Below are 19441 nucleotides of genomic sequence, written 5' to 3' on the forward strand. Positions count from 1 at the left end.
AACTGAAGAGATTTCAGGTCCAGAGAGACATTCATTAAAATAAGCTTAGAGGATTGTCATTTATGTAAAAGGTTCCCCAGTTTAAGGGTATTTTCTCTGCTTGATAGTCTGATGTCTTTCTTTTGTAGGGTTATTCCCATTGTCCTGCTTTTCACTGTTGCCTTCTTTTTGTTTTGTTTTTTTTTTTTCATTGTAGTCCTGGCTGCCCTAGAATTTGCTTGTTCTAATAAGACTAAGTTGACCTCAAACAAACAGAAATCCACCTGCCTAATAATACTGTGTCATCATAGATTAGTTAGATTGTTGATGTTTTATTTAGAACACAATCAATTAAAAAATAGCCTAATATGTTACGAGGCAGGGTCTCATGTTACTGGGACTGACCTAGAAAACTCGTTTGCTGAAAGCCTTGAACGGACCCTCCTATTTCTGTCTCCTTTGTGCTGGAATTGTAAGGGGGGTACCGCATGTGGCTCATAAACTCCAGCTCTGTGGGGGTGTGGGGGTAGGAAGAGGAGGGTCCAGTGCACTCTTCTGATCAACCAAATACATAAACACACACACACACACACAAACACACACACACACTTTCTCATTGCTTTATTAGTGCTTAACTATCCTTTTCTTTTTTGCTTTGGTTTTGATTTTGGTTTTTCGAGACAAGGTTTCTGTGTAGCTTTGGAGCCTGTCCTGAAACTAGCTCTTGTAGACCAGGCTAGCCTCAAACTCACAGAGATCCTCCTGCCTCTACCTCCCGAGTGCTGGGATTAAAGGAGTGCACCACCACCCCGTGGCTCTTAACTATCTTTCTTAAGAGACCATTTGAGTGTGCTTGAATTTAATGTTCTGTTATTGACACAGTTTCTTAGTAGCTTTGGATGTTCTGGTACTTGCTATGTAGATCAGGCTGGCCTCAAACTCTTAAGAGATCTACTTCCTTCTCTCTGCCTCCTGATTGCTGGTTATCACACTGGCTTATCTGAGTATCTTTAATGCAAAACTTTTTAAGTTTACAGGTAAGGATTCCATTAGTGTCCTATGTGTTGTTGCTGAGGAAGACTTGAAACTGACTAGTGATGGGATGGTTGAAAGTTATTTCAGCGTAGTTTTCATTTGCTCAGATATGCAGGAACATTTGGTAGAGGATTGGGTTTAGTTGTGATCTGAGATCTCAAATTTTTTACCTTGGAGTTAGGTCCGTCTGTCTGTCTGTCTGTCTTCCATCCTTCCTCCTTCCTTCCCTCCTGCTGTTTCTTTTCCTCTTTTTCTGTTTGGTTTCTCTAGCCCTGGCTTCCCTAGACTCATGTTACTAGACTGGCCTCTGCAGAGATTGAAAGTGTGCACCATCGTGCTTGATTGGAGTTAATGTATCTGCTAAGGAATACTGGAGGTTTTTAAAAAATATCACATTTATTTAATGTGTATGGGTGTTTGGTATACATGTGTGTATATGTACTGCTGACCCTTTTCTCAGATACACAAACAACAACAGTTAAGTTAGAAACAAAAAGAAAAAAGGTGAAACCTTTTGGTTTCTAGTGCCAAGGTTTCAAACCCTTTGTCCTTTTTGTCCTAGGAACACAAAGGCTTTTGACATGTAGATTTTTTTCTGATCCTTATTCAGCTTTATCCAGAGTCTTTTGGGTGACTATTTTTCATTTATTCATTGAATTTTGTTGTTTGTTTGTTTTGTTGTTTTTTGGTTTTTCAAGATAGGGTTTCTGTTTGTAGCTCTGGCTGTCCTGGAATTAGCTTTATAGACCAGGAGGCCTTGAACTCAGAGATCCATCTGACTCCACTTCCTGAGTGCTGGGATTAAACGTGTGTGCCACTAATTCCTGGCTATCCAGAGCCTTTTTTTTTTATTCTCCTTCTGCTATATAGGATATGGTCATCAACTGTAGGTGGTAAGGCTTGGGGAAGTACTTTTAGCTCGTATAAAGGACTGGCAACAACTTGAGAAACTATTGCTTCTTTTCTTTGTTTTTCTTTTTGGCAGAGGAGATAGTTGGCATGCCTTCTGCAGTTCTTCGGTTATCTTCAGACACTCACTACATTGCTCTCCAGATCAGAACCCCGCCATGCTAGAGAGTGTTAGTAGAGGTAGTAGTTTTGTTTAGTTGTGGTGTGTCCATCTCCATCCCCCCCCTTTTTCTTTTTTTCTTTAAACAGGATTTGGATATGCAGATTAGGCTGGCCATGACTTTTGGATCCTCCTAGCATGCTGGAATGTGTGTTTACGTTTAAGGCCATGTATGGCAACAGTAGCATTTTTTTATGCCATCTATGATTGTAACAGTAACGATACTAATGGCTCTCTCTCTTAACATACAAGCAGTAACTATCTTTTATAAAATGTCCACTGTATGGTAATAATACTTCAGTGTGTGTTTTGAGATGCCCATTTCCTTTTGGAATAGGACCACTGTCTTTTGTAAACTCATGTAGTGAGGGACAAAGAAGGCAGTCAAAGCAGTTTGTCATCAGATACCCAGATTGTGCCTTCAGTATTTATTGTGAAGCACTACACAACTTTGACTAGTTGCTTGGTTTCCCCTGTGCTATCTGTGAATGAGTTGTAATCTGCATAGATGCTCATCAGTGCTTTCCTTCCAAAAGCACCTCCTAGCAGCTCAGTTGCTGGTCATTGGCTCCTTTGTGAAATCATGACAGTGGTAGCAGAACTCAGGCTTGCCCACTAGATGGCATTAGTGTGAGATTTTCAGGATCTTGCCAATTTTTAATTTTGTTTTGGGTACCCTATTTCCAGTTAATACTGCACCATTTGCATAAAGAGAATGTGCCAATGTTGCTGTATTCTATTTATATAATCAAATCTCATGGCCATAGATTCATAATTAGCTTTTGTTAAATTGTTTACTACAAAATGTTCTCAAGGAAATCTTCCATTTTTCTTATATTCACTAATTATTAATCAGTCTTTACCACAGGCTATATGGAGGCTCTTGTAAGGCTTGTATATGCTTTCTGATACCAGAAATGATCCTTACCTTAAAAGTGACCACATGAATGTGGGGGCTGCAGATTTAGGTTACATGGGATGATTGATGGTATTCACACACATTTCTATGTATGTATTTACAGTTTACAAATAATGAGTTATGTAGAATACCTCATGAAGTACTTAGCAAGGAAACTCTGATGGAATGGGATCAGATCATGTCAGAATACCCTCAGCAGTTACAGTCTATATGTACCGCCTTTCTCTCCTAGCTGTACCCTATATTGAAGCCCACCAACAGTAGGACTTTTTGCTGAGATGGACTTGTTTACAGTAGGGCTATGGGGTGGAAAAGAAGCAAATAGAAGCAATTGTTGAGAGGGTGACTGTTTCAAAAGGTTTTAGGTTTTTACTCTGCTTTTCCCTTGATTTTTTTTTTTACTTATTTGTCTTTAAAATTGTTATTATTATTATCATCATTATTGGTTGTTGAGATTGAATCTAAGGCCTCATGTATGCTAAGTGAATGTTCTACCACTAATCTGTGTTCCTAGCCTCTTGGCTGCCCCTCTTGTGTGGACTGTCTCAAGTTGCTAGAGAAACTGTTCTTCAGATAAACTTGCAAAGCCCACAGATGCAACTTCCAAGTTATACAGTCAGGGTGGACAAGTATTTTGAATGCCCCTCTCTTTGATTAGATGTGTACAGGGCAAGGCCTTTTCATTTTTATCATTTTTTATCAGCATCATGGTGAATTCTTTGAAAAAGAATGCTGGAGTACTTTAAAAATCTTCACTGGATTATATTTCTTTTTTATACAAATTGGCAAGATGAAATTTTTTGTTTTAAATTAAGATTGATGTATAGAGAGTAAGTTACAGTTTAAATTGACCACTGTGTTCAACACATGCAACTTTTTATTTAAAAATTTTTTAGATATATTTTATGTGTATGAATGTTTGCCTGCGTTTATTTTTGTGTACCTGGTCCTTATGTGGGTTCTGGGAATTGAACCTGGAGCAAAATGAAAAAGTGCTTTTGCTGAACCATCTCTTTAGCCATTTATCTTCTTGTTTAAAATTAGCCTATGTTTATGTTTGAGACAGAATTAAATATTTCTATTTTATACATTGTAAGAATAGTTACAGTGGTAATTTAGTTGAGTTTGGGAGATTGCACCTTCTGATGTCTCTTGATAAATATGCATATAGTTTAAGGTCTGTACTATCTGTTATTTTTCACCTAGTGATATGAGCTGTCCGTTAATGGGCCCCAACAGGTGATTGGAAGCTATATTCTAGGAAAAGGACTCTTTAGCAATCGCTCAGCCGCTTACATTTCTGGAAGGAAGCCTATTGAGGATCTTTACAAGTTAGGCTGCTAGTTTCTCTTTTCTTCATTATTTATGATAAATTGTTATGTCTAGGAAAAGCAAGGAGAGAGGTTTTTTTGCTCACAGCTTCTATATCCCTGTTCCTTACATAGTAAATACTTGTTAAATGAATGGATAAATGATTCCATAAAAGACTGTTAATACTTTATTTTAACATTTACATTCATGGGATAATTTTACTGGGAAGGTTTTTACACTTCTTTCTTGAATTAAAAAGTGTGCCAGGTATGAGCTCACATTCTAAATTTTATTTCTTTAAGATTTGTGTGTAAGCGCAGATGTCACATGTCACAAATGGGAGGTCAGAGAGAGGACAGTTTGTCCCTTCTGGGGCTTAAACTTAGGTTGTTGGGCTTGGTGTCAGGAATCTGCTGATCCATCTTTCTGGTTCACAGTGACAATTTGTACTTTTGTTCTTTTAACTAGATATAGGAGACTTTGAAATTCCTGAAACCAGGCATTTCTCTAATTCATTATTCCTAATGCTAGTTTAGGAAGGTATGCAAAATCACTTCCCCAGAGAGTAAAGTACCAGTCCTCATAGGTGAGAATTCAGTGCTCATTGGGTCTGAAAAGTCCTGAGAGTAGACTGTAACCCTTAGGGTGGTGTGGAAGTCACTTTTCAGTATTCTTCCCCAACTTTAAGGTGTACTTTAGTCATTTGGGGCTGTATATTTGCTGGAAGCCATTAAGGATTTAGTGTATGTGTTTATCTGTAGTTTGGGTTCATGAGACATATATCCAGTCTGTAAGAGGGGAGACCAAATTGAGATGGTGACAGAGGAAAGACAGATTGAAGCATTATTCCTCCAGGGACTGGAGTGTCATGTGTAACAGAGGCTAATGAAATTAAGAGATTTAAAACATCATTTCATAGGACAGTTCTCTAATACAACATCTCTCTCTTGCTTCAGCTATTCCAAAGACCCAACGCCCTTGCTGTCCAGCAGTTGACAGCTGCCCAACAGCAGCAGTATGCACTTGCAGCAGCCCACCAGCCTCACATCGGTAAGTCCTTAAGCTCCAGAGCTTTCTTGCTATCTAGGAGAGGTGCATTCTGGGAGTTCCTGTAAATTGATCACCCCGGAGGCAGAGAGGTTAAAGGATAGTGTGAATTCCAGGCCAGTTTAGATTATACAGTGAAACTGTCAGAAAAAAAATAAAAGACCATGGTGGATGGAGTAAATTCAGAGTAAATGGCCTCTTTTTTTTTTTTTTTGGTTTTTCGAGACAGGGTTTCTCTGTGGCTTTGGAGCCTGTCCTGGAACTAGCTTTGTAGACCAGGCTGGTCTCGAACTCACAGAGATCCGCCTGCCTCTGCCTCCCGAGTGCTGGGATTAAAGGCGATGCACCACCATCGCCTGGCTAAATGGCCTCTTTCTTGTGTCTACTTGTCTCTAGCCCATATTTATTTTATTTTAGATGTGCTAGACCTGAACTCATAAGTTTTCTTTGGTATCCATTTTTTATGTACCTTAAATGTATCAGGATTTAAACACTTTACTAGAGAAATGACTACTGATACCTTTTGGTAAGATTTAGGCAACACATCCAGGTGTGGTGGTGCACACATTTATCTCAGCGCTCAGGAGGCACAGGCAGGAGTATTTCTGTGATTTGGAGGCTAGCTTACTCTACAGTGAGTTCCAAGCCAGCTAGGGCTACAGAATAACGTCTTGTCCTCCCAAATAAATAAATAAATTGATTTCAGCACCCATGATGGGGTAGTTGGAGTTTTGTGTAGATAGCGTATCAACTTACTGTGTAGCAATAGTGCTTTCATTGCTTTTAGATTCACCTTCCAAGCCTTGTCTTCCCTTTGCTGGGGTGAGTTTGGCACATATTTCAATCTTCACCATGACCTTTCTATTATTGGAACTCTATTTTTAGTTTTTTGAGAAACAATTACTGTGTAGTCCCAGCTGGCTTCAGACTCAAGTCAATTCTCTTCCTTTAGCTTCCTGAGTGTTGATACTATAAATGTGCCCGCTGTGCCTGGCAAACCCCCCCCCCCCCCCCCGACCTTCCTCTCTTCTCTTTCTCTTTTTTTTAAATCTCTTCTTTTTTTAAAAAACAAACAAACTATCCTTTTTACTATACATACCAATCCAAGTTCCTACTACCCCTACCCAAGTTCCCACTACCCAAACCTTCTTAAGACTCTTCAGACTAAATGTCGTGACTGCTCATAAGTGGTAGTGGAGATTTCTTTCATTCTTGCTTCAAAAGTACATAGACACGAGCAGAAAGGAGACCCTGGATGTGGTATGCAAGGAAGAAGAAAGAGTACTTAATCACATCCTAGTTGACACAGAGTGGGCTGGCACTATACACATGTAAATTATAGTCTTTATTAATGTTTTTGATGGAAATAAGTCCGTCTCAATAAGTGTTTTGAAGCAATTTTAACAGTAAACTTGAAAAACTAATGAGTTTAATATTTGAAGAAGGAATTTAGTGTATACACAGTGAATTCAGTGTCCACATAACCCTTAGATCTAATTCCCAGCACCACAAATAAAACAATAAAATGAATGCCTAACAATCTAACTGGCTCCAAACTGTAATGGACATTTGTATTGTAGATGTAGAGGGGTCACTTGACATTCAGGAGGCTTTGGGTTTGATCTTAGTATGGAGTCAAAATAAAAATGATATATAAGTGATCTGTTACCAACATTACTTTAATAAAGATGGGAAGGGGTGCACAAAACAATCTAAACTAGCCGTGGTAGTCCACCACTTGGAAAACTGAGGCATGAGGAGTGTAAATTCAAGGCCTGCAGAATGAGACCCCCATTTCAGAAAGATAGGCTGGGCTGATGCTTAGTGGGTAATATTGACTTTTGGGAAGGAAGAAGACCTGAGTTCAAATCTCTAGTACTCACAAAGACAAAGTAGATTCCAGCTTTGGGGAAGGGGAACAGACAGATTCCTGGCATGTCTATGTAGCCAAAACAACATGTACATAAAACGTCTTGAAAAATACTGTAGGAAGCCATAGAAAAGTGTGTGTGTGTGTGTGTGTGTGTGTGTGTGTGTGTGTGTGTGTGAGAGAGAGAGAGAGAGAGAGAGAGAGAGAGAGAGAGAGAGAGAATATGAGTATAGCCCTTTCACAAGGGGGATTGAATATCAGATACCGTGCATATCAGATATTTACATTATTATAACAGTAACAACATTACACTTATAAAGCAGTAATGAAATAATTTTATTGTTGGGGTCACCACAATATGAAGAACCGTATTAAAAAAGGTCAAAGTGTTTGAAAAGTTGAGAACTTTTGTTATAGAGGAAGGAACCCATTGTCTTCCTCTGTCTTCCCTATGTTCATACACATACACAAATGCCACAATGGCTTTTTATATTGAGGGTATAATATCTTTGTGAAATTCCTCTCTTCCCTTTCCTTCCCTTCATCTCCAACCTGGAATGCTAGCTAAATTCAAGAGATATCTAGTAGGGCTGTAGTTTCGTCGTCATTTATTTTTACTGACAGGTGTGTTTCCAGCAGGTTTAGCTCCCGCTGCGTTTGTCCCTAACCCATACATCATCAGCGCTGCTCCCCCGGGGACGGACCCCTACACAGCTGGATTGGCTGCAGCAGCGACACTCGGTGAGACATCTGCTGCATGAGGGATTTACTCACCAGCTAGAAAAGGGCATGCCTTCTTTCTACTCTGCCTAATACATGTCTACAACAAAAAATGTTTCCTGATCTCAGCGCTAGTCCCTTGCCAGTCAGATTTCTCTGCTTAGCTATTACTCTCCCCGTTCTGCCTAGATAAACAAGGTCCTATCCTGGACCACTATCTTGGATCCATCCAATTGCTTGCTCATGTTGCAGGATATTTGCTCAGCTGTTTTCTGCTGGTACTACAGGGAATTTACTATTTCCTTACCTTCTTGCTTTGCGGCTTTCTCTTCTTCCATTCCTCCAAATTGCATAGCTTTTAAACACAAATCTTATACACAAATGCCTTGTATTTGTCTTTTCCCTAATCTGTACTGTTGCATGCTGTTGTTACTGTTGTATACAGCTCATCATCAGAGCTTTAGGAGATGGTGGTTGTTCCTTGGACTTAGTAGCTACTAGTATTAGAATTCTGAAGATTGGCTGAGGTTGACTCCTTATGTACTGTCCTCCCTCCAGCAACTGGAGTCATGCACACTCGTCCTCCTGTGTGGTCATATTGGCTCACACCACACACCACAGCTAGCCCTATGGGATTTCGGTTTCCTTACTTTCCCAACTTGGGCCTCTGTCTCCAGACAGTTTGTGCATGGGATGATCTCTTACTGACACCTTTGGTTTTTATTTACTTGTAGATGAATTCATGATGGTCTTGCCCTTCCTTCAATTTCCCATAAATGTTAAAGTGACTTCAGTTTAACATTATGATGAAAGCAACAACCTCTGAAGCCTTTGGGGTACATATGCCCCTCTCTTAAGTTATGCTCATTTCAACACAGTATCAATGTGAGATTTCATCAACTCTGTGGTCTGTGGTTCATTTATCTCTGGTGTGTAGTTTTCAGTGATGATGTCACAGCAGCTTTTCATTTCTGAGATTGATCTCTAGAGTTGCTTCCCTGGTTATAATGGTAGCCTATTTAATGCTGTTACTTGTTCTGCCTTTGGGGAGAGTGGAAAGCTCTGTCAGGTAATGTGATCTTGTCTTGCTACTATTACCATTTGCTTCACACCTGTTGGCCATGCACTGCCCTTAGTGCTTTTTATTTTATTTTATGTCTGAGTCGTTCAGTAGTGACTTTACAGCTTAGAAGTTTGGAGTTCAGAAAGAAAACAGTCTTATGTTGCGTCACGATTTAATTCTGTGTGGTCAAGGTTTTAGCCAGGTTTGATTCTATGACATTAAACTCCTGTGCTATCTTCAGTTACCTTTCCTTTATTGCGTAATGTGTGTTAACTTGAACACAGAATGAGTTTCAGAATAATGAACGTGAAGTTATGAAATGATAGATTGATGGTTAACAATTTGCATATGAGCTTGAGACTGTAAATGGTTTTAAATGGAAGGAAGTGTTTTGTTAACATGGAAATTTAAGCAGGCATTCTGATAAGCCAGTTTCAGCTAAGCTCTTTGGGGGGTGTTTAGTTTTGGCCACATGACCAAAGTAGAGTAATGGAAGTGCCAGATGTAAGATTTGAATGTTAAATTTTTAGGGTGCTGTCCTTCTAGGTCATACACCATGCACTGGGACAGTTCCCTTAAGTGCCTTTCTCTCCTCACCCTGCTGTGTCTTTCTTTATCTTACTAATATTTGGACCCTGGTGAGGTGAGTTTGTAGGTGGTTGTTTTCTTTAGCTTTTGAATTGCTTAGGTTTTTATAAGTCAACAAATCATTTTTATCTCTTACTTATTGTAAGAAGATGGTTTGTATTGTAACATAGTTTTCCTCAACAACACTGTCATTTTGCAGCTGGCTGTAGAGTTTCACAGTGGGCATTTTTGGTCATGCTAAGCCTTTAGGCAGTGGTGCAGTCAGACTGGCTTGTGCTTAGAAACTGGAGAACGTGTGACAGTTTGTTTTTGTTTAATGAGAAGCAGCTCCTCTCCCTGCACAACTATACCATGAGAAACAGCTCTTTGGAACGCAAGTGTAATATTTGCCCTGTGCTGTGACTGTGAATGATGCAGGTATATTTCACCAGAATTGAGGAGCTGTCTTTGGATACTTTCTCTTTTTTTTCTTTCTGTACATTCTTTTATTTATGTAAAATTTGCTCACACGATTCACCTTTAAAACCTCCCACTGTCTGATGGCAAATTACACCCTTTGTGTTTTCATCATCAGCTTCCTGCATAGAATTTTGGCCTGGGCTTTGTCCATATCGAAGTTGCCCTCTGAGCCACCCTTTTACATTCAGATCTGCTGTTTGGCTCTGTGTGCAGTCACTGGAGTTGTCACCTGTCACCAAAGAAGGTCATCAGTGTGCTTAGTTACAGTGCTGTGGTCAGTGATGAGTTAAGGTTAAAGTATGCAATATTTTTTTTTAATCGCTGTCATTGAAATTTACAAGTTGAAATACCAGTGTCAGTGTTTGTGTTGAGTAGCTTAGGACTTTAAACATGGAAATAGAGGGGGGAAAAAAGAGTGTTTTTGAAAAAGTGTGGTGGAGGTCCTCTTATCAGAAGGAAGTAGATTTCATCTGGAGTTAGTGCCACATGGGTGTGGTAGCCCTGTGCAGTTAGAGTGCAGCTGGGTTTTCTTATTTTTCTTTTTGTATATGTCATGCCATCTCCCATTTATTTCTCTCTCAACAGTATACTTTGCCTATTGTCCATCATACATCTTTTCCTTCTCATGGGGTGAACATAACTTCTGGATGGCTATGCTGGTTAATGCCTATAATCTCAGCGCTTGGGAGGCTAAGACAGGAGCATATCTAGTTTGAAGCCAGATTGGGTTTCATAGAAAGACTTTGTTTCAGGCAGTTTCTCCTTTTGTTTAGCCCCATCCCTTCAGTTCTCCTCCCAGCCTCTCCTTTCAGTAACTTCACCACCTTACCCTTACATTGTCAGGCTGTAGTGCATTCCTGCCTTCAGAAGACCCTGCCAGGAGGACCAAATACACTCACAGTCCATCTGTTCCTTCCCCCTTGGTCATAATTATTAGCTAGCACAAATCTTTGTTTTCCTTAAATTAATATTTTTTGGATTTCCTCTTTCAAGATCTGAATAATCCTAAGGTCATTCTTTCTAAACTTCTCTTTCCTTTCTCTGGTTATTTTTAGGCCCAGCTGTGGTCCCTCACCAATATTATGGAGTCACTCCATGGGGCGTCTACCCTGCCAGTCTTTTCCAGCAGCAAGCTGCTGCAGCTGCAGCAGCAACAAATTCTGCTACTCAACAGAGCGCTCCACAGGCCCAGCAAGGACAGCAACAGGTAAAGGCAACACCAGCCACTCCTGTGAGGGCAATTCATGGTGTGTGCTACTCATTAAGAGGCAATGTCCCTCTTAATCACAGTCTTCTGAGTGCCTGTGTGCACTTATATGTGCATGTGTGCAAGCCATTCATAGGTGATGCTGATCCTGTTTATAAAACACTGAGTGCCTTGTATGTTTATGGTGTGTGTGTGTGAGTGTGTCTGTGATTTACCAGTGATGATACTCGTTATCTCTCTTTTTTTTTCTTTATGTCTTGAGACAGGGTTTCTCTGTAGCTTTGGAGACTCTCCTAGAACTAACTCTTGTAGACCAGGCTGTCCTCAAACTCACAGAGATCCTCCTGCCTCTGCCTCCCTAGCACTGGGATTAAAGGCATGCGCCACCATTTCTGGGCCTGGTTCTCTGTATCTTAAAATGCTGTGTGCCTGTGTGTGCACACCCACATACTTGCTCCAGTGCTTATTTAGCTGTTCATATTGTTGTTGGGGGTTATATAGGCCAGAGGTTATCTTCTAGTGTCAAGAGCCATCCTCTTTTGTTGTTGAGCAAGCATCTGCCATCCAGACCTGGTACTTAACCAATTAAGGTTGGACTGTCCAGCCATTGATCACGGGGATCGTCCTGTCTCTCGTTCTCTATCATTGGTACTCTCTGTTGATGATTGTGTTCTAGTTCACGTGCTCAGACAGCAAACACTTTAGCGACTATTCATTCAAAAATGCCTCCTTTCCTCCCTCTCTCTCCCGCTCTCTCCTTTTCTTTTTTATTCTTTTTTTAAAATTGAGATAGAGTTCTACTTATACCCCTGCTGTGTATATATGTATCCCTGTGTAGACTAGGCTGTTCCTGAACTCAGAGATCTGTCTGCCTTTGCTTCCTGTGTGCTAAGATTAAAGGCACACGTCACCATGCTCTGCCATAATGTCAGTTGTGCTTTTAAATTTAATTAAGAAAATGATATTAGTTTTGTTTTCTCTTTTGGTGCTGTGTGCCTCCTGCTTTTTCTTTTTTTTCCTTTAAAGTCACAGTCTGTCTATGTAGCCCAAGATGGCCCTGAACTCATTTTGTAGCCCTGGCTGACTTTGAACTTGGAATGATTACCTACTCAGTTTTACCTTACTGAATGCTGGGATTTTTAGGTGTATGCTGTAAGAGTTGCTTAGAGTGGCTGGAGAGATGGCATAGTAGTTAAGTGCACTGACTGCTTTTGCAGAGGACCCAGATTCAATTCCCAGCACACACATGACATCTAACAACTGTCTATAACTCCAAGTTCTGACACCCTCATACAAACATACATGTAGACAAAACACCAATGTACATAAAAATTATTTATTTATTTTTTTAAAGAAAGAGTTGCTAGAGGGATATATAGTTAGTTACCTACCTAGCAGGTACACAGTGATTCTTTAGGCTGAGTACCATTTACAGGGCATTGTAGGGTTTTGCTAATGGATTGCCAGCCAAATTAAAGTTGTGTTTTTAAAACTAAACTTACGCTAGTAGATTAAATCTTAAACCTATTATATCTACGTTAACTTATATGTGTGACCGGTATCAGTGAGGTCAGAAAAGTGCATCACATTCCGTGGAACTAGAGTTGGGATGTGGTGGTTGTGAGCCTCCCATGTAGATACTAGGAACAGAACTCTGCAAGAGCGATATCATCTCATTGCTGAGTGCATCCCATTGCTGAGCCATCCTTCCAGCCCTTCTCTTTAATTTTTAGTTAATTGCTATAATCTTTTTTTTAAACTACATATCTGGCTTTAATAAGTTTTAAGGTGTATTAGTTGCTTTTCTATTGCTGTGTTTTTAAAAAGCTGTCCCCTATAAACTTCCTGTGAGACAGCATTTCTGCCTCCTGTTCCTAGGTTCTTCGTGGAGGGGCTAGCCAGCGTCCTTTAACCCCAAATCAGAACCAGCAGGGACAACAAACAGATCCCCTTGTAGCAGCTGCAGCAGTGAATTCTGCTCTTGCCTTTGGACAAGGTCTGGCTGCAGGAATGCCAGGTAAGGTTGTACTGATGTTTTTAATACTTTGCTGGGTCAAAAAAGTGTATGTGTGTTTTCAAGGAGAATGGGTATTGCTTTTGACTTGTCTGAACCTGTTATGATTGGGGACTGGCAGGGATGATACATACTTGCCCTCACTTAGACCTCTGGGTCATTGACGAGAGCTTTGTTCTGAGCCAGTCACTGTTATCCTTCCATGTGAGAGATCTGTGAGTGTCGGCTGATTAGAGTGTGAGCTTTGCTTTGCTAGCTGCCTGTTTAAGGGATATTCTTCAGTTTTGGTTTAAATACTGCTTGTGTATTCAAACATATAGGCCTATGGGGATTATTCTTTTTCAAACAGCCACAGTAGCTTAGAGTTATAGATTTTGGCAATTGGAATATGGAGATTTTATTCTCGCACATCAGCAGCCTCAGTGTACTTCCCGCTGTTGTTAAGCAGTGTGACTTCAAACACTGCAGCACCAATACTGCTGAGACAGTCTGGTAACCTAGACAGCTGTGGCTGATGGGCAGAGAACATTTACAGGAGGCTAGAAATAGAGTGCTCTGAGATTTCGTCATGTCACTTAGAATGGCTGTGTGGTTTAATATTTATAAATGTGTGCTTCAGGAATTTCCACCTAATACTTTGCATGATGGTTAAAACACTGGCAACGGAGACTGAAACTGTCTATATTTGTGTTCTGTTCTCTATCCCCAGGTTATCCAGTCTTGGCTCCTGCTGCTTACTATGACCAAACTGGTGCCCTCGTGGTGAATGCAGGGGCGAGAAATGGCCTCGGAGCTCCTGTTAGGCTTGTTGCTCCGGCTCCCGTCATCATTAGCTCCTCAGCTGCACAAGCAGGTGAGTTTTGTTTTGGAGAGGGAAATAATGAGTCGGGTGACTTAAAACAACAGCAGTCTTTCAGATAGGGTGTAATGTGCTTTATTTTGAAAATCTTAGCATAGTTTTTCTTACCCTGTAATATTTCAAAGAGAATCAGAACCTGCAAGGCAGTCTGGTAGATTCTAATTCTGTTGGTGGTTCTGTGTTACCTGGTTTTATATATGGGGATTGGCACTTCAGATAACAGACAGTGTGGGTTTTTTTTTTTTTTGCAAGGTCTATGTCTGCCTTGATAATGTAGTAGTCAAAGATTCTTTTTTTTTTTAAGCAGATATAGCACAGTCTGTGAATATGACTAGTGTCTTTCTTTGCCTAATGGTTTTCTTTCTTTCTCACAGCTGTTGCAGCGGCTGCAGCTTCTGCAAATGGAGCAGCCGGTGGTCTTGCTGGAACCACAAACGGACCATTTCGACCTTTAGGTACCCAGCAGCCCCAGCCCCAGCCTCAGCAGCCTAGCAACAACCTGGCTTCCAGCTCCTTCTATGGCAACAACTCTATGAGCAGCAACTCCCAGAGCAGCTCCCTCTTCTCTCAGGGCTCTGCCCAGCCTGCCAACACGTCCTTGGGATTCGGAAGCAGCAGTTCTCTTGGTGCCACCCTGGGATCGGCCCTTGGAGGGTTTGGAACAGCAGGTATAATTTAGACTAAGAAGCTGTTAAAATGAATTTGAATTGAGTTTTGTAATCTTTCTGGAACCCTAACAGTGCATGACACCCTGCACAGATACCACAGGTAGTCTGGATCAGTTAAGGCCCTGGGAGTCTAGCCAGCCCACTTGACCTTTGAGATGTTGGACTATAGACATTAAGTTATGCAACTGGGACCTCTTTTAGTTTCATGCTCCTGTTGCTATTTACTTATGCTCACTTTGTCAGTATGTTTTTAGGCTTTGGAAACTAAAGAGAGGTTCTTCTAGGCTTTAGGAAGCTTGTGGAGGGAACTTGGGCAGTATGGATGTTAGGCTGAGAGAGAAGGAATCACTGAAGGTCACAGGGCTGGGTGCTCCACATTCAGGATTGTGCCCAGGGCTTGGCTTGACTACCTTAAACCGTTAGGGAGCTTCATCCCGAGTTTTGAATAATGTTAAGGGAGATGCTGTGGAACATTGGGAGGAAGGATGCTAGACCAAAACATTCTATTTTGATGGGACAGTGGGATACTTGGAGTCCTTATCAGCAGTGTGATTTCAGAAGAGAAGGGCATGTCTGAGAGAAGGCGTACTAATTGGAGCTGTAGTCTTAGCCACAGCTCCTGATGGAGCCCACCAAGACAACAGGCCTGCATAAGAAAGTCTTGTGTGGTAGGGCTGTGCCCTGCTTGCACATCTTTTTTCCGTATTTCGTTTTTCTGCCAGAACCTTTCAGCTGATGAAAGGCATTCCTTCTAGTTCATTTCCTTTCACTTCTCCCATAGCTCATGTGGCCGTCAAAGCTTTTTAACCTGCCCCCATCCCATAATATCTGTGACACTAAAGGAAGGTAAATTTGGCATATTTGTGTAACGGCTTGAATAATAGCTCTGTTAGCCCAAGCCATGTCCTCTTTATTTATTACCCTAGAACTGCTACATTAACAGTTAGGCTGTCTCTGCTGACACATTTGCGGTGGTAAGGAGTCTGGATCAAAGTGTTAGGAACAGGCCACTGGGCTTGTTCTTCAAAGAACAGGCCTGTTCTTATCTGCATTGTTTTAATTCCATTTTAGTTGCAAACTCCAACACTGGCAGTGGCTCCCGCCGTGACTCCCTGACTGGCAGCAGTGACCTTTATAAGAGGACATCGAGCAGCTTGACCCCCATTGGACACAGTTTTTATAACGGCCTTAGCTTTTCCTCTTCTCCTGGACCCGTGGGCATGCCTCTCCCTAGTCAGGGACCAGGACATTCACAGACACCACCTCCTTCCCTCTCTTCACATGGATCCTCTTCAAGCTTAAACCTGGGTAAGAACCATTACTCTAACACCACCTTGAACGCTAGAAATCTCTTGCCACCGATGACATTACAAGTACTTTCTTTGCATAAGCAAAGGATACAAGTACTTTGTGGTCCCTTTATCCTAGAAGGTCCTGGTGTTCTGTGCCTTTGGTAAATACCTCAAGTTGCTCAGGTTGTACCTGTAGCTTCACAGCAGTTGGGGATTGCCTAGCATCTGGATACACTATGTGTATTCTCTCCAGCTTCAGTGTGAACATTTTTCTCTTGGGCAAACACCGTAAACTTTATCCCAGCGAGCAGAAGGACACAGAGAAAAGCATAGTCCCTAGCATAGCACCCATAATGACACCACACTGAACATGTTGCTTACTTTCTTTGTAGATTCCTCCCTCCCCTTTGTGTAAAAGTTAGTAGCTTGTTTTTTCACATAAAGCATTTCATTGAATTTTTTGCCAGATTCTTAAGTATTTATAAATGTGCTCCAAGCCTACGATCTCTTAATACTTGGATGTATATATTTTCACCTGTTATATATTAATATTCTTTTATGTGTGGGATTATTAGAAGAGACATTGGGTTTCCAACAGCAGGCTTTAAGAATAATGGGAAAATTATAGTAGCACCAGGTAGGAGTGTAGCATTCTTATCCAGAAACAGGGCATACTCCTCTTTCGTTTCTCAGGTGTGGATTTCAAGGTTCTGATTTACTTCCCAGATGGGGAAAGTTAAATGAGAGAAGTGGAGAATACATTTTATGAGCAAATGGCGAGGTGAGAGCGTGCTGTTATTCTGTGTTGATGACTTTAAATGAGAGTGTCCCGGACAAATCATAAAGGATATGCTTACTAGAAGATTCTACCTTTGCCGAGCATGTTTAAATGTGGTTTCAGGGACTTGGCAGTGAGGACTGAGTTAAAGTGAATAGCATGATTTCAATTGGAGAGACATTTATACAAAACAAGAAAAGTTTTGATGACATCTATAGTAAATAGTTATTCTTATCAAAGAATGGTGTCTTTGAGTTTGAAGGCACGATTTTCACAGTGTGTGTGTGTACACGCGTGTGCATACCTGAATATGTATCAGAATGTGTTGTTTTCTTATTGGCTGTCTACAATGGACAGAAGAATGGACAGGACTTGTGGCACAGCAATGTTTCTTAGCAACAGAAGCCTGGCTCCAATGTAGGATGATCAGGAGGGAGGGTATAGGCTGAGAGATGAAGGACTGAACATTGATTTTTACCCCTGGGGAACACAGTAGTAGGGGAGCAGTATGTCATTCCACATGTGGGGCGCTTTCTCAGAGCTTGAGTACCTTTCCTTGCTTGTCTCAGAGTTGAACAGATTTTCTTTTTTTAAATTCTAAACCATGCATTTTCAATGCATATTCTTGTTACGTAATGTGCTCAGTATGTCTTTTTTTTTTTTAAAGATTTATTTTGTTTACAGTGTTCTGTCTGTATGTGTGCCTGCAGGCCACAATAGGGCACCAGAAATTTTTTACAAATGTTTGTGAGCCACCATGTGGTTGCTGGGAATTGAACTCAGGACCTATGAAAGAACAATCAGTGTTCTTAACCTCTGAGCCATCTCCCCAGCCTCCCAGTATGTCTTTTGAACCAGCACATTAAAACTCATTCTATAAAGTTTTGTTGTGTGTTGTTGGTGCTGTTGCTAGTTTGTTTTGTCAATATTTTTAGTTTTTAGATTTTTTTAAATCTGGTTGGTGTTTTACCTGCATGTGTTTTTCTGCACCCCTTATGTCTCTCATGTCCAATGAGGCCAGAAGAGAAGGTCAGATCCCCTGAAACTGGAGGCAGAAACAGTTTTGTATCACTATGTGGGTGCTGGGAATCCACCCTGAGGTCTCCAGAAGAGCAGCCTGTGCTCTTGTCTGCTGAGCTTTCTCCTACCTGGCTGTCTTCTAATTAACTAGGTTTTTTTTTTTTTTTTTTTGGTTTTTCAAGACAGGGTTTCTCTGTCTCCATAGCTCTGGAGCCTGTCTTGGAACTAGCTCTTGTAGACCAGGCTGGCCTCGAACTCAGAGATCTGCCTGCCTCTGCCTCCCAAGTGCTGGGATTAAAGGCGTGCACCGCCCGGCTTGTTTTTGTTTTTTTTTTTTGTTTTTTGTTTTTAAGGCGATGGTTGTATCCTGTGGTTTATAGTTTTTCAACTTCTGAACTTAGTGCAATGACTCTAGGTGTTCATACTGAATCTGAAAATGCTGCATGCGGGTGACCTTTTCTCTTTTCAGGCTATCTGCATTCACAGTTAGACTCAGGAGTCATTATGAATTAGACCATTCTGGGAAAGCAGTTGATTTGCCTAGTTTTTATTTCTGTGTGCCTAAGAACCCTCAGCAGCCATTTGTTTCTATTTGTTTTGAGCATGTATTTTATAGAATAAATTTTTCTGTCTGTAAGTTGTGTGGATGTCAGGGTAAAACTTATAATATTTACAACCTTTCTTAACCTGTTTGCACTTAATCCTGATCTTAAATGCAATTAACAATGATGAATTTAATTTGCATCTTATTTTCTCTTTTTTAAATTGGTCCATAAATTTAAAATATAAATAGGCCAGTAGATAGTTCCTTCTTATTAGACCATTTTCTGTTTTTGTGGACCTTTTGTCCTGCTACTCACATTTCATAGGTATTTGTTCCTGTTCAGGCTGTTACACATAATACAGCTATGAATATTGCAATGCCAGAGTTTCTGTAGATGTGCTGTTTCTCTAGGAGTAGATTGTGTGTGAGCTTTATGATCAGCCTTTTCTTTCTGCTTAGATATGATCTTACTCGGTAGCTCTGGCTGGCCTGGATCTCACAGATCTGCCTGCCTCTGCCTCTCAGGTGCTGGGTCGCATTCAACTTTCTTCTGAGAAACTGTAGGTTGGTGTGGTTGATGGTTTCACTTCTCACTAGAAGGTTTACAAGGATTCCAATGTCTCTACTTCCTCAGTTACATTTTTGGTCTGATTTGATATAGCTCTTTTCATGGGCAAGGAATAGTATTTCATGGTAGTTTTATTTTCATTTTGCCACTGACTTGTTATCCTAGATCATTTTTGGGAGGAGGTTAAGACAAAGACTTACTGTAGTCCAAGCTCTCCAGGTTTGTAATCTTCCTGCTTCAGCCTCCCAAGTGCTTGTTTCATATGTTCTGGCTTTAGAGCACTGTTTTATGTGCTTATTATTAATCTTTAGCTATCTTTGAAATCTCCTCGTGTGTTTTACTCATTCAAACCTTTAGCTTATGGAACTGGAGAGGAGGCTTAGTGTTTGAGAGAGCTGATTGCTCTTCCAGAGTTACCCGGGTTCAGTTCT

The 19441-nt window shown here is 40.8% G+C and overlaps 1 protein-coding gene and 1 non-coding gene across 38 annotated transcripts in view; both read left to right on the forward strand.

Moving 5' to 3' along the window:
* The window catches only part of Pum1 (pumilio RNA binding family member 1), a 115573-nt gene that overhangs the window by 71480 nt on the left and 24652 nt on the right, over nucleotides 1-19441 (forward strand). For 14 of the 37 annotated variants that reach the window (XM_075945231.1, XM_075945248.1, XM_075945250.1 and 11 more), the window contains 7 exons: nucleotides 5270-5363; nucleotides 7867-7971; nucleotides 11116-11267; nucleotides 13146-13284; nucleotides 13991-14134; nucleotides 14515-14808; nucleotides 15880-16116. In XM_075945231.1, the coding sequence (XP_075801346.1) occupies nucleotides 5270-5363; nucleotides 7867-7971; nucleotides 11116-11267; nucleotides 13146-13284; nucleotides 13991-14134; nucleotides 14515-14808; nucleotides 15880-16116 (1165 nt within the window). The remainder of the gene's footprint in view (nucleotides 1-5269; nucleotides 5364-7866; nucleotides 7972-11115; nucleotides 11268-13145; nucleotides 13285-13990; nucleotides 14135-14514; nucleotides 14809-15879; nucleotides 16117-19441) is intronic. The other 23 variants (XM_075945233.1, XM_075945258.1, XM_075945232.1 and 20 more) reach the window with 3 other exon arrangements.
* On the forward strand, nucleotides 13395-13468 carry LOC142834503 (small nucleolar RNA SNORD103/SNORD85). The gene has a single exon (XR_012907594.1). It is a non-coding gene; the product is annotated as a small nucleolar RNA SNORD103/SNORD85 (small nucleolar RNA).

This window comes from Microtus pennsylvanicus, chromosome 13 (assembly GCF_037038515.1).
Source record: "Microtus pennsylvanicus isolate mMicPen1 chromosome 13, mMicPen1.hap1, whole genome shotgun sequence".
Classification (NCBI taxonomy): Eukaryota; Metazoa; Chordata; class Mammalia; order Rodentia; family Cricetidae; genus Microtus; species Microtus pennsylvanicus.